This window comes from Convolutriloba macropyga, chromosome 2 (genome assembly GCF_964194025.1).
Source record: "Convolutriloba macropyga chromosome 2, txConMacr16.3, whole genome shotgun sequence".
Taxonomy (NCBI): Eukaryota; Metazoa; Xenacoelomorpha; order Acoela; family Convolutidae; genus Convolutriloba; species Convolutriloba macropyga.
This window is the reverse complement of record NC_134469.1, coordinates 18,486,609-18,500,599: the sequence shown is the minus strand read 5'-3', so window position 1 is coordinate 18,500,599 and position 13,991 is coordinate 18,486,609. Positions and strand designations below refer to the sequence as shown.

At 33.9% G+C, this 13,991-nt stretch overlaps 1 protein-coding gene across 1 annotated transcript in view; it reads right to left on the bottom strand.

Moving 5' to 3' along the window:
- Positions 1–13,991, bottom strand: part of LOC142357547 (putative proline--tRNA ligase, mitochondrial) — a 67,184-nt gene that overhangs the window by 39,147 nt on the left and 14,046 nt on the right. Inside the window, exon 3 of the mRNA XM_075409146.1 lies at positions 4,901–5,032. Coding sequence (XP_075265261.1) covers positions 4,901–5,032 — 132 coding nt within the window. The remainder of the gene's footprint in view (positions 1–4,900; positions 5,033–13,991) is intronic.

The following is a 13,991-nucleotide window of genomic DNA, read 5'->3' as shown; positions in this document are numbered from 1 at the left end:
TTTTGATTGCTCGCAATATGAGTAAAATAAGGGATTAAAGGGTCCTACTTTTTGGTTCAAAGGTATGCTCTCATAATGACTTAGCAAAAAAAATCTGTTATCGTCTATTTTTTGTTTTTGAATTCTGCCGGTATTGAGACCACATGAGAGTATATACCAATTCTGAATACTTTTTTTTACTATCAATAATCTGTTACCCCATTCTCTTAGTGTTTTGATTCTGCGTTATTAATTGTTTGATTCTCTTACTTTGTTGAACTTGTTAGCTGCTTGCTGATTTCATCAAAGTTAAGGATGTTCCCGTATGCTCCAGCTCCGTATAAACCTTGATTAAAAATTTTTTGAATTTAATAGGCCCGAAAATTTGCTACAATTTTACTTCATTACATTCTTCAGTTGCTTATGAGGATACATGTAGCAGTGCTAAATATTTTTTGCAAATGTGAATTGGCTTTTACTTATAGAATTAAAATAGCACCGCTACTTCTTTATCCAGCCTTTTTCAATTATATCGTCCATTTCTGACTAGAAGTATTTCTTTCATTTAAAATGAAAAACGAACCTTAAAATTAGCGAGCAAAGCAGACAAATTGCTAGCAACTGCTTTGCAGACCTGAATTAAAAAAAATACGAAAAATCGGATCTTTCATTAGCGGCTGTGTTGGCTTAACTTGGTTTATATAATTTTGCCTTAATATTGAATTGTTTCAAAGAACTGCACTCAAACATCCTTCCAAAAAGTAAGCAAAAGTAGCGATGAGAGTGAGGAAAGTGTGAGCAAACATCTACTCACAAAACTGATTAATAAAGTCCCTCCAGCAAGAGGGGAAAATGACGTCTGATACAAACATAGGCGGCAGATTGCCGGAATAGCTGCGAAAGAATAGACCTGCGTGCCATATAATAGAGATAGAAACAGATACAGATCTAAATTGAAAAAATATCGACGCCGCTCAAAAAACTAGGCTAAAAAATATTCAGCGATAAATTAAAAAAGCTTGTTAAAATTCATTCCACAGAAGCCTCCTATTAGGGACCATTACTTATGAGTTCCTTTGACCTAAAACAAATTCAAATTAAACTTAAGTTTTAAATTGCAAAAGTCATTTTATTGAGTGAGGTAAGTCACGTATGATCAAAATCTAATCACGCAAATAACCTAAAAACTTTCGCTAAAGCGAGTGAGGAATGACGTCACGCGCGCAAATGCCGTTAGTGAGAGGAAGAAGTTATTCAGAAAATTTTACTTTTTCAGCTTTGCTGTGTGAACAAATGTAAAACGAAAAAAGAGCGTCAGACGACGAAACAAAAAAACATAGCAGGACAAGTCCTGACGTACAATTCAAAGAATTTTCATTGAATAAACAGAAAAACTAGACCAAGAATGGACTATGAGTGACTTGAGAAAACCATTTTGAAAAAATCAGATAAAAAAATAAGAAAAAAAAAACAGAAAATCAATGTCAAAATGCCGCATGTGAACAAAAAAACCACTAGCGAGAAATGAAAATTTAATTCAAACAAAAAACTAGGCCTAGAATGAGCTGTGAATGGATTGGGAAAACCATTTAGAAAAAAATCCGATCCAAAAAATCGAAAAAACAGTAAAAATCAGAGTGAAATTGCCGCATGTGAACAAAAAACCACTCCCGAGAAACCGAATTTTCGTTCAAACACCGTTTTCTCACTCTACTTTAAAATTAGAGCGATAAAAATTCACGCCGCAAAACCACTCGCTTTTTCGCTCCATTTCCTGTTTCGGCATGACCAAAATCACTACTCCAATTTGACTTCAAAAGTCATGAAAATGTGTGAACAGATCTTAAAAAAAAGACAGCGCCCCAATACAATTCAAATTCTTTGAATTGTAAAAACCAAGAGCACCACAATATAGCTACGCTCAGCTTACAGCTTCGCAGCTATAAAAATCAAAACAATTGCACCAATGAATTCACAGAAAGCTGATGAAGTCAGCGCAAACAACGCTTGTAATTAAAACACTGACCATAAAATACTCAAGCATCGGCAACTCCCAGAGCAATATCCACGAATCAAAAAAGTATACGCGATAAAGCTTTAAAAATTAAGCTCCGATTTAATCCGCCACAAAACTAGTTTGACAAATAGGACTGATCAAAGACTCGTAGAAAAACAGCAGCTGTCGTCTCTTCTTATAGATTAAATAAGCACCATATAAAATGTTAAAAACCATACCAAATATTTTTAGCGTTATCTTTATGAGAGAAGACAATAAACTTGAAATGAGTAACAAAATCAACCTCCAGAAATCCGGATCAAGTTACAAACAAATCTATCATTATTGTTAAACTAATTTCCTCATTCTTTCACACGCCATAATTTACTATTAAAAACATAAGCCGACTAAGGTCGGCCAAATAGCTCTAGAGCGACAGGCAAGCTATTTAATTCAGAGAAGGTTGTAGTAAAAAATTTTATGGGTGAAAACAAAGAGAAATCAGACAAGCACGGGATTCAGACAAGTGACCTCCTGTGTACTAGAATAAAGAACTTATAACTCGCCTATACGGCAATTCTGATCTGCTGGCTTACAATCGCTTTTACTTTTGCAACGCAGGCTTATTTTCTCAATAAGAGCAATTTAGGTCAAGCAAAAAATCCAGAAACCAAGGGTGAAAAATTACTCCACATTATTTCATCCGATCTATTTTTTTAAATTCGAGAGGAAGTATAGAAATCCTTATCAATTTAAGTATATTTTAATTAAAATTTAAAACCTGGAATCTTAGAAATTTTTCAATTATCAACACTACCTAGCACGAACTTCTGAGACAAAAGATCAAAAGCAACAAAAATTTGGCGCGAAAATGTGGGAAAAACCAAATCAAATAAATTACGCAGATTTACTTGATAAGATTTACGTTAAAAAACTTAATAATAAAGTACTTAAGTTAAAACAATGCCGTTCACTTAATAACCGTATACAGGCTTTGAAAAACAAATTAGGGCATGTGTACAAACATGCGCACAAGTGATTTTGTGCGTATTTGTGCATGCGTCTGCGTGTGAATGAGCCAGCGTATGTGCTAGCCCAAATTAATTGAAAACAATTAGCAATCTTACAAAACGCCTGGTTGGCTCCGGTAGTAGTCAGCTGGTGTATATGGATGCTAGCATTAGGGAGGGGGTGAGCAGTGGGGGTGATTTTTTTGGGGGGGTTCGAGGTCTGGGTGAAGGGGCGAAGGGGAATGGTGTTTTTGGATCACAGTGAATGAGGGGGGGGGGGGGGGGGGGGGGGACTGGTGTGTGGGGGGTCACATTCGGAAGATTAAGAACCGCCTTTAAAAACATACCCGGCAGATTGCCGAAAAATAGCCGCCGTTGATTCCAATAAGCATGACTGGGATTGAAAGAATAGAAGATATTGAAAAAAAAATTTTTGTACAAAAACATTTTTTAAGTCCGATTTATTTTGATGTCAATTCGTAGTTGAACATAACGTACTTCTGTTTCTTAGAGAGAGGCTACAGGGGCTACTATCAATGCCAATAAGCATTAGAGATGGTAACTAAGACTTATAGGAACGGCGTTCAAATAGGGGGCATCTAAAATTGGGCTTTGTGGGTTTATCCCGTTTCTACTTCTGACTTCAATATTTTATACTGACTCTGTTCATTTTGAATTGCTTTGCTGAGAAACTGATGTTCAAAATCACTTTTAGCAGAATGAGAGAAGAGAGAAACTAGCCTAGAGAAGTCAAAAAGATATCACGCAAAATGTTGAAAGAGCGGAAAAATGAGGTAAAGCGAAACATTTTTTTATTCGACGAAGTAAAAAAACATAGCAGGACAAGTCCTGACGTACAATTCAAAGAATTTTCATTGACTAAACAGACAAACTAGACTTAGAATGGACTATGAGTGAATTGAGAAAACCGTTTTTTAAAAAATCAGATCAAAAAATACGAATAAAAACAGAAAATCAATGTCAAAATGCCGCATGTGAACAAAAAAACCACTAGCGAGAAATTAAAATTTAATTCAAACAAAAAAATTAGGCCTAGAATGGGCTGTGAATGGATTGGGAAAACCATTTAGAAAAAATCCGATCCAAAAAATTGAAAAAAACCAGTAAAAATCAGAGTGAAATTGCCGCATGTGAACAAAAAATAACTACCGAGAAACCGAATTTTTGTTCAAACACCGTTTTCTCACTCTACTTTAAAATTAGAGCGAAAAAAACTCACGCCGCAAAACCACTCGCTTTTTCGCTCCATTTCCTGTTTCGGCGTGACCAAAATCACTACTCCAATTTGACTTCAAAAATCATGAAAATGTGTGAACAGATCTTAAAAAAAAAGACAGCGCCCCAATCCAATTCAAATTCTTTGAATTGTAAAAAATAGGAGCGCTATAATAGCCGGCTGAGAAAATGAGGGCGGCTATTAACCAAGAATTTATATCTCCTCAAAACAGTTTCAGTGAACAGCATTTTTAGGGATTGATAAGGCGTAAGGCTCTATTCGTTCTGCTCAGCCACTTAATGGCCTCCAGGCTTCACCCGTTTATCCCGTTTTGAGGACGAAAAGTTAAAGCGTTAGACGAAAAATCGGTCAAGCGAAAAATTAAAAAAAAACGGGACTAACTTTGTTTGAGATAAATTAATACATCTATGGGTACTAATCTGAAAAAAAAACTGTTCAAAGCCAAAAAAGTCATGCACTCGAGGCCACGCTGCCTAAACAGCAAATCATTTTGTACAAGAAAAAATCTTCACCGTGGCAGCTTGCCAGAACACTTCCCCTTACCAAACTGTAGAGAACCAATATTCCCCTTGTAGTTGTAAAAATCAAGAGAAAGCTAATAACAGATTGCTTGGCTAAAAGAAACATGCCCGATTTTTAAATAACAATTTATTCTACTGCCTCGAATGTTGGCGAGAGACAGAATTCATTTTTGCTCTTGTCCTGAAGAGTAATCAGTTCGTTCTTCAGCACCAGGTCCCTTCCACTCTTCGACCAGAACTTGAGCGGACACAAGCTCGGCATCGACAGCTGGAAAAGAAAAGTTACAATAAATTTAATTTACTCCAAAGTATCAGAAATCAGATTAAATTAACATGAGAAAATTGTTGACATAGATTTTCTTTCATTTTTATGTTCAATACTCTGAAAAAATATCTACAAATTTTACTTGACGCGAGTGTTCGTATAGAACTAAGCCTTCAAACACGATCTGGTATAATGCTACGATTCTACGATTGATGGAAGGCCGAGAAGCCTACTTAAAGGTCAAAAAATGATTTGAAACTACTAGAATTTTGAAGAGTACTATAATTTCCGCCCTAGGTGGGATTGAAATCTTGGTCTCCTGGCACACGTCTAAGTAACTCGAGAAGTCAAATTACTCAACTGATCGAAATAATGTTCTACAACAAAAGCGCAAAAAGGTGAATCCACGAAAATATTCCATGAAAAAGACACGCTAACAATACTTGCTTCAAAATTAGTTCGAGAATAATTATATACAACTCCTAGTATCTTTTTGATATGTACTTTTCATATCACAAATTCAAAACGTGTGATTAGAAAGGCGACTGTAGAAAAAAAGAGGAGATCCAAAATGCGCTTCTAAACAATAATTTGATTTAAAGACAAGATGGATCATTTTTTGGATTATTCCTTTTAATAAAAACAACCTTAACCTCACAACTGAACAAAGAAACTTGCGCCAATAGAATTACGTCACACAAGCAACTCAGTCAAAAATAGTATGAATGAATGAAAAAAAGCAGATTTGAAGTTATCGTGACGTCATATAGTAGTAGAAAAATTGATTTCTTCACGACTAAATAAAAATAGGACAAGTCCTAAAGAAAAATTCGAGTTTTCTTTGACCAAAAAAAAAAAACAAAATACCGAAGATTTTAAAAAAAAAACAGTATAAAAAGAAGTCCAGATGCCGCACGTTAACAAAAAACAGCGGAGAAAACAAATTGTTGTTCAGAAACCGTTGTATCACTTTACTTTATAATTAGAGTGGATAAATTCCACATCACATCACTCGATTTTTCACTCCACTTCCTGTGTCAGCATGACCAAAATCACTTCTCCAATTTAACTGAAAAATCATAAAAATTTCTAAACAGATCTTCAAAAAAGAGCGCCCCAATACAGTTCAAATTCAAATTGGAATTGTGAAAACCAAGAGAAGGCCAATAATAGCCCTGGCTAATGTTTTGTCCTATTAATAACATCATTATCGCAGAAAATATAAAATAACAAATCGCATGAAAACTAGCAAAATATACCACCACTAGCTTTCAGCGCACAACACGTAAACAACCCAACATAGGCACAAAGTTCAAATTGGTTCCAATTGAAATTTAGTACAGGAGTACCTTGATCAAAAATCGACCGAATAATGTTGTACCAAATTTCTACTTATCAAAACAGTTTAGTAATGCCCAAGTATTACCATATCTAATAGTACCTATGAGTATATGGTTGTCGATAAATCGCAAAATTGACCAGCACTCAGTACCACAAAAAAAGACTCTCAGATGGTTTAAGGCCCGATTGTAAAATCATTCTGAGACAAAAAATTATTGAAGAGATGGATAGGGTTTTTCATGTTGTGAACAGTAACTGGTCTATTATAGACAATTTTTCATGAACTTTACACTTCCAGAAAATTCTAATTAAAAATGATTCGAGCGCAGCGTTTTACGTTGAGAGTGAAGTAACTTTAGAATTTAAAAAGTTTAACGCTGTTGAATTAACTTTTTCGAATGCTCGCTTTTTGATTGTCTACTGTTTTGCATTTCTAAGTTGTTTCACTTATTGAAGATGGGAAAGTTGAATTTGCACTGGTGATAAAGTGAGTTTGGAAAAGTTGTAGCCTCTTCAGCGTTAACATAACCAAGACTTTGTTATGAAGTTTTAACACAAACTCATGAACAGCATATTAATTTTTACCTTCTCAGCTTGAAATTGGAGTATCAGTCATACAGAACAAGATGCTATCATAAATTTTAGCATTTCAATTTAAATTTTTAAAATTTTTTCTGGGAAATGTTGAAAACTTTAAATCTCGCAGAAAAATAGCAGGATAAATCCTGAATACAATCCAAGGAACTGAATGAAAAAGTAAACATTCCACTATATGACAAGCAGACCAAATGATCATTACGAAAAAAGAGACAGTTTCACAAATCGAAAGAAAATAACGGCTTTCAAAATGTTTACACTTCCAGAATGATCGTTTTGCAAATGTCAGAGGGCAAGGTTACTTGGAATCAAAGCCAGATCTTCCTTGATATATAGACAAGCATATACAGGCAGAAGCAGGCAAAAAAACCTAGAATTTAGAAGGAAACACTTGCGATTCAGTATAGCTTCATCATGTCATTGTCATCGAAACCAAAATTGTAATTCTCTTATATACGAAGAAAAAGCAGCACCAACATCAAAAAAGATGACAACAAAAAAGAGTTCAGGAAAATTAAAAGTGACTAAAAAATTTCCAAAATAGAAAATTATTGCAAATGATCCTTACTGATGTCATCTACACCAATTCCTCCTGTCTGAAAAATACAAAATAACAAACTGAAAGGGCAGCAGAAATCAGTTTGCACATACAGAATGGAAACATCCAAAACCAAACCAATTGTTGAAATTGCATAAAAGCCAAAATGAAAAATTTGCAAGAGATATTGGCGCCAAAGCCCTTATAATCAATTTATGGCATAAAAACAATACCACAAGCACAAAAGATTGAAAAACACAGAATATATCCCAAGTTTTAAAAAAACGACAAATTTTAATGAAAAGTCGACAAGATTCTTGATATTAAAGTCCAAAAAACTAATTCGATGGCGCTAAACATTAGCCAGTTCTGAACAACCTCAAAAAACGGACAAAAGTGAGAAAAATAGCCAAAATTTTGAGCTAAAAAAACTTCAAAAAGTGAACTTTTCACCTTGAATTTATATAGTACCAGCCAATTCATATGGTTAGGCACCTTGAAACTTACTTCAGGCAGACGATGATTTCAATTGTGAGTTAATGCCCATCGAGGTTTACCTGTTTGTCCGGTTTCGAAAGCTAAATGTCATATCAGAAATGTATGAAAAACCCAGAGAGTTTACTTTATAATAGAAGAAACCGAGGAAAGGGAAAAGAAATGAAGGACAAAGTCAAAAAAAAATTCTATAAAATTCTTGAACAAATTATTCACAAAATGCTACTTCCTAGCCAATTTTTTTACGGAAAAATAACTACTGGTTTTTTTGGGCATTTATTTACCCAACACCTGGCAGACACCTATTTAACAAAAAACGCAAACATAACCTGAAAAAAAACTATTATAAATTTAGTGAGAAGTTCCATGTCTAGCCATTAATGGCACCTTTAAGGAGCAAAACCTATAAAATAGCTTTCAAACTAAAGACTGAACAAAAAAATTAACTATAGCGAGAAGCTTACAATCGGAAGAAATTTGCTAAATACCTAAAAAACAATCGATGAACGGCCAAAATTTGAATAAAATTACTCAATTCTCGTTAACAAAACTAGCTAAAAAAGCATATCAATTATATCGAGAGACAGCCAAAACAACAAAAACAGATAATTTCAACCACAGCCCCTCCAAATGCTACAAAAATTTAAAGAAGAATACAAAAATGCTTTTCAATGCTTTCAAACGCACCATTACTAAATTGGGTAAACAATACAAAAACCTCCAAATGAAAAAGGAGTTTAAACTAGAAACCTGCTTTCAAACTGCCACACGTGATTTAACAAAATCGCTCGGTTAGCGAAAATTTTTCACGCCTAGTTTTCTCGCTCGCTCTCTCTCTCTCTCTCTCTCTCTATCTCTCTCTCGAAAAAAGGCGAAATGAAAAGAAAACCACTCCCTCTTCAGCATTTTGACTTAAACGCTTTGTTTTCACGCATTTCACTTCCTGTTTTAAAAACAGTTCAACAAAATTACGCATCAGAAAACACGCTTCACAAATACTCCTCATGGAGTCGTAAAACGAAAACGACAGCGCACCAATACAATCCAAATCTTTGCATTATAATAAAACTAACGCAGATTGCAGAACTATGCTTCTCTCTAGTCTTAAGTCTTTCTGAAGTCTAACTTAAGTCTTTCTATAGGATTAATGGGGTTGACAAAAAGCGGTCCAGCATAGTATTTTCCGGCAAATTAAAAGGTCGTAACAACAAGTTTTACTGGCATTAGCCATTTTTAGAAAATCGGTTTGAGCAAATAGAGCGTCAAACAAAAACCTGCTTCGGTTAAAACATCGAACCACATGACCTGAAAAACTTAAAATTGCTGTTTTGCTTATGTAGATTGAGAATAGCTGACGCCGCGGAGCTGAGGTAAGTAATGCGTTACGCGAAAACCAATGTCCGAGAAAGTTTTTCCATCAATTTATAAAATAACGCAAAATAAAGTGCCGCAGTTTCGAGGTAAAGCTCCCGCAAATTTGAAGCTAGAAATTTTACAAAACGCTTAATAGACTTACAACAAACAGCTTCAAAACATTCAAAACCAAGGAAAATTTTCACTGAAGTAAAGTTAAAAAGCATGAAATCTGGTTACCCATGAAATGTGAAAAGCATAAGAGAAATTGAGGATTGAATTGCCAAAAGACAAATTTTTCTCACAAACGAATCCAGATTTCGGTCATTATTTTTGAGATCAAATACTACAAAAATTACAAGCATTGGGGAATAGAAACACATAGCTGGCAGATTGCCAGAAAATAGCCGCAATAGATTCGTCGATCGGCAGTCTAAAAAAAACAAAAAAGACAGACCAAAAAAATTCGTCTTTTCATTGAAAGCTGATCTGCTATATTTTGATTAAAAATCTGTATGAGTTATTGCTGCCTCTATTAGCTGATCTCAAATAACCTTCATTTAGAGTGACACACACCCATTTGACCTTATCTCTTTGAATTAAAGTAAATAAAAGTCAATTTCAAAGTGAGGAAGTCATTTTTGAGAGTGAGGTAAGTCAAGTGTGACCAAAAATTTAATCGCGCATATGAACAAAACTCGCTCCACTAAGAGCGAAAAATGACGTCACACATGCAATTCAGTTGAAATTGCATGAACGAAAGTACAAAAAGTGGCTGTGACGTCATATGGTCGTAACAAAAATCATGACGACGAAATAAAAAACCATAGCAGGACAAGTCCTGACGTACAATTCAAAGAATTTTCATTGACTAAACAGAAAATTAGACATAGAACGGACTATGAATGGATTGGAAAAACCATTTAGAAAAAAAACCGATCCAAAAAATCGAAAAAAAACAGTAAAAATCAAAGTGAAATTGCCGCATGTGAACAAAAAACCACTAGCGAGAAAGCGAATTTTTGTTCGAACACCGTTTTGTCACTCGACTTTAAATTTAGAGCGAAAAAAATTCACGCCGCAAAACCACTCGCTTTTTTGCTCCATTTCCTGTTTCGGCGTGACCAAAATCATTACTCCAATTTGACTTCAAAAATCATGAAAATGTGTGAACAGATCTTAAAAAAAAAACGAGAAAAAGTAAGGGGTTTTATAAATTTTCCAAGAAAAAATAAAGCGAAATAAAGTTACTTTGAGCAAATAGAGCAATGAAATGCTCTCGAATTAATGGGCAAGTCATAACAAGCTAAAAAAAATCTCTACGATTGAAAAAAAAAACGAAAAAAAGCAAAAAAATTATAAAAAAAAATGGTAAAAAATTCTCAATTTTTCTGTCATTTTTCTTCAAAAAAAATGTTTTATACCAACAAAAATGTAATTAATTTGTATCCCTCATATTTCTTGAGTGACGAGCTTCTATGCAAATTGCACTTAAAGCAGTAAACCAAAACAAAAGGCCAAAATACATTAAATTTCGTCGAAAAATCAGCAAAACTGATCAAAAACCTCCAAATTTGCATAAAACTCAAATTAACAACTTGAAACCTTCAATTCCTATCAGAACGAGCCCAAATCCAATACAATATCATAATCAACGCTCACAAACAAGAAAAATTGCATAAAAACTGCTTTTAAATGCCGCACGTGAACAAAAATTTCGATCGCTCATAGAAAATTTTTTCACACATCAATTTCTCGCTCTCTCAAAAACAGCGGTATGAACAAAAAACCACTTCGCTCCGCTCTTCACTTTTGTTCAGCAACCAAATCGCTCTTCACTTTTGTTCAGCAACCAAATCACACCGAATTTTTTCACGCTTTTCATTTCCCGCTTCAAAATTCACTCCAATAAAATTGATTAAAAAAAGGACTTCTCCAATACTCCTCTTCGAGTCGTAAAAAAAAGACAGCGCCCCAATACAATTCAAATTCTTTGAATTGTAAAAGAACAAGAGAAGGCCAATAATAGCCCCAGCTATCGCTGTGCGGCTATTAAAAATAATAAATAGCAGTTTTTCGTTGTTATTGGCTACAAACATGGTTCAATTCATTTGTTCAAAATTTACAACACTTCGTGTCAAAAAATCTGTTAAAAGTAAACCACAATTTACCCAACATAAAGCAAAGTTGTTATAAAGATGAACATGTAACTTTTTAGGGGGTGCAAATAAACTAATATACGTGGCGGCTGGGGGTAATGAGGGAGAAAATCCGAATAATGACAGCTCAAAGGAAACGAACAAAAATTGCGGAAGGATCAATAGCCGGCACAAAGGTGTCATTTTCAAATTAATGATGCTCGGCTTTATAACTTTTAGGCACTAAACAAGGAGGCTCGTTAATGTGCGTTTGCACATAATGTTCCGACCCCAGCTCATCTACATTTTTGACTTAATTGTCAACCAAATGAAGAGAAAACAAAAATAGATGTTTGAGTTTAAAAAAATCGTTTCAAACCCTAACTACTAATTGAATTACATAATGGCATGCATCATTACAGCGCTCACGAGATCTGCCATTAAAAAGAATACGAGAAAAAAAACAAACAACAAAATAAGCAAAAACATAAAATTTCACGGCAAAAACTCAAAATCTGAACTTAAAAGCACCTAGTAATAGCGTCAAAATGCAATCAGATAAAACCCTAACTGCACAAATTTACTTTGTCCTAACTATAAAGCAGATGGAAGTTTTCCTTGATGAAACTAGGCGACAAGTCGACAAAGAGAAGAAATAATGAGTCGAAATTCAAAAAGCAATCAACATTTTTTTAAACCAAACAATTTCAAAAACCTTAAAAATCATTAGCTTATAACAAAATAATTCTTGATAAAATCGCTAAAAAGTCATTATAAAACCAATGGGACCTGTCTTTGGTTAGACTAAGCCATGGGAACGGACTAAAGATGCAGACACACTCATAAAACTACAAACGTTTTGCAAAAAAAAATTATTGAAGCCATTAAAATCATTAGCTATATAGCTATTATCTGAATATTATGTATTTTTATTTCAGTTTTCATTTATATTAACTCAGCTAATATTATACTTAAAGAATAAATAAGTTCATTTGGGCCACACTTTAAAAATCATTGTGATCTGTTCTAACCCGAACCTGACAGAAGAAGAGAAAAAGAACCAATACACCACTAACAAAATTTTTACGAAAACACAGTGTCCAACAAAACATTAGTTACGACATAAAATCAATTGACATGTTAATTTTTAAGTAAAAGGAATTGGATGGGACCTCAGTCGCAATGATGAGAATACGTTACAAGTTGAAGAAAACAACAACAAAAACTGAGAAGTTTGAAAAATCTTTGAAAATGTATATCATACACTTTAAGACTATTAGCTATAAACTGACTGCTTCGGGCAACATCATTCATTCAATCTTAAATTACCAGCTGATGAGACCGGTCAGCATTTTACGGCTACCTAAAGAATAAGAAAACAGACAAAAACCGCAAAATCAAAAAAAATTGAGAGCGAGAAAAGTGTCGAAGCCATTAAAAAAAAACTTTTTAGTAAAAACTTTTCTTTTTTCAAATATCCTTAACAGCCATAAGATTCTTCCTTTTTATCAATAATTTTAACAAAATCAACAAAAATGAACAAATACATTAAAACCACGAAAATTAGAAAACCCGTAGTATCAACGGCATTCAATACAATACCTTTCAACGGAAGCCAATAAAAACGCAAAATTTTGCTTCGATGGGACGAAATGGATGTTCGTCAATCATAAGTCATCAATAAGACATTACAACAAGTCATTGACTATAAAAACAACAACAAAAACAGGCGAAATCCAAAATTCAGTAGAAAAAAGCGAGAAGAAAGTGTCGAAGCTATTTAATTATTTAATCCATAAGCTTTTCTCTGAAAACTTTATCTATGATCCATTGAACGTCTTCGCTAAACCAAAGGGAACTATCAGTATTAGAATAATGTGATAAGATTTCAGTAAAAAACAAAATTAAGCAAAAATATCCAAAAAAATAGTAAAACTCGTGCATCAAAGTCAAAACCATCAAACCAAATGTTAGAAGATAAAACCGCTATCTAGATAAATTTTGTTTTAAGTGGAAAGCAGTGGGTTCCTGTCATTACTGAGACTGACTTACAGTTTACGAAAATAGGTTTAAGATTGATTAATTTTCAAAAAAACTATCTATGATCCATTGAACGTCTTCTCTAAAGCAATGGGAGCTATAAATATTAGGATAATGTGATTATGACAAGATTTCAAAAGGAATCAATAACACAAAAATATACAAAAATTTGAATTTATTTTTTGGAATCTTGTGGCATTTAAGTAATATAACCAATAGTTAGAAGATAAAACCGCTTACCAGAATATTTAGGTTGAAGTAGGAAGGAAAGGAGTCCTGTCATTACTGAGACTGACTTACAGTTCATGAAAATAAATTTATGTCTGGATTATGTTCCAAAAAATTTCAAAAGTATATTTTCAATGTCTTAACAGCCATTAGCTGTCCACTTAAAGCACTAGATGGAAACACTTAATGCTTATTACGAAACCTGTCGCACTTTTAGTCAACGAGTCTACGC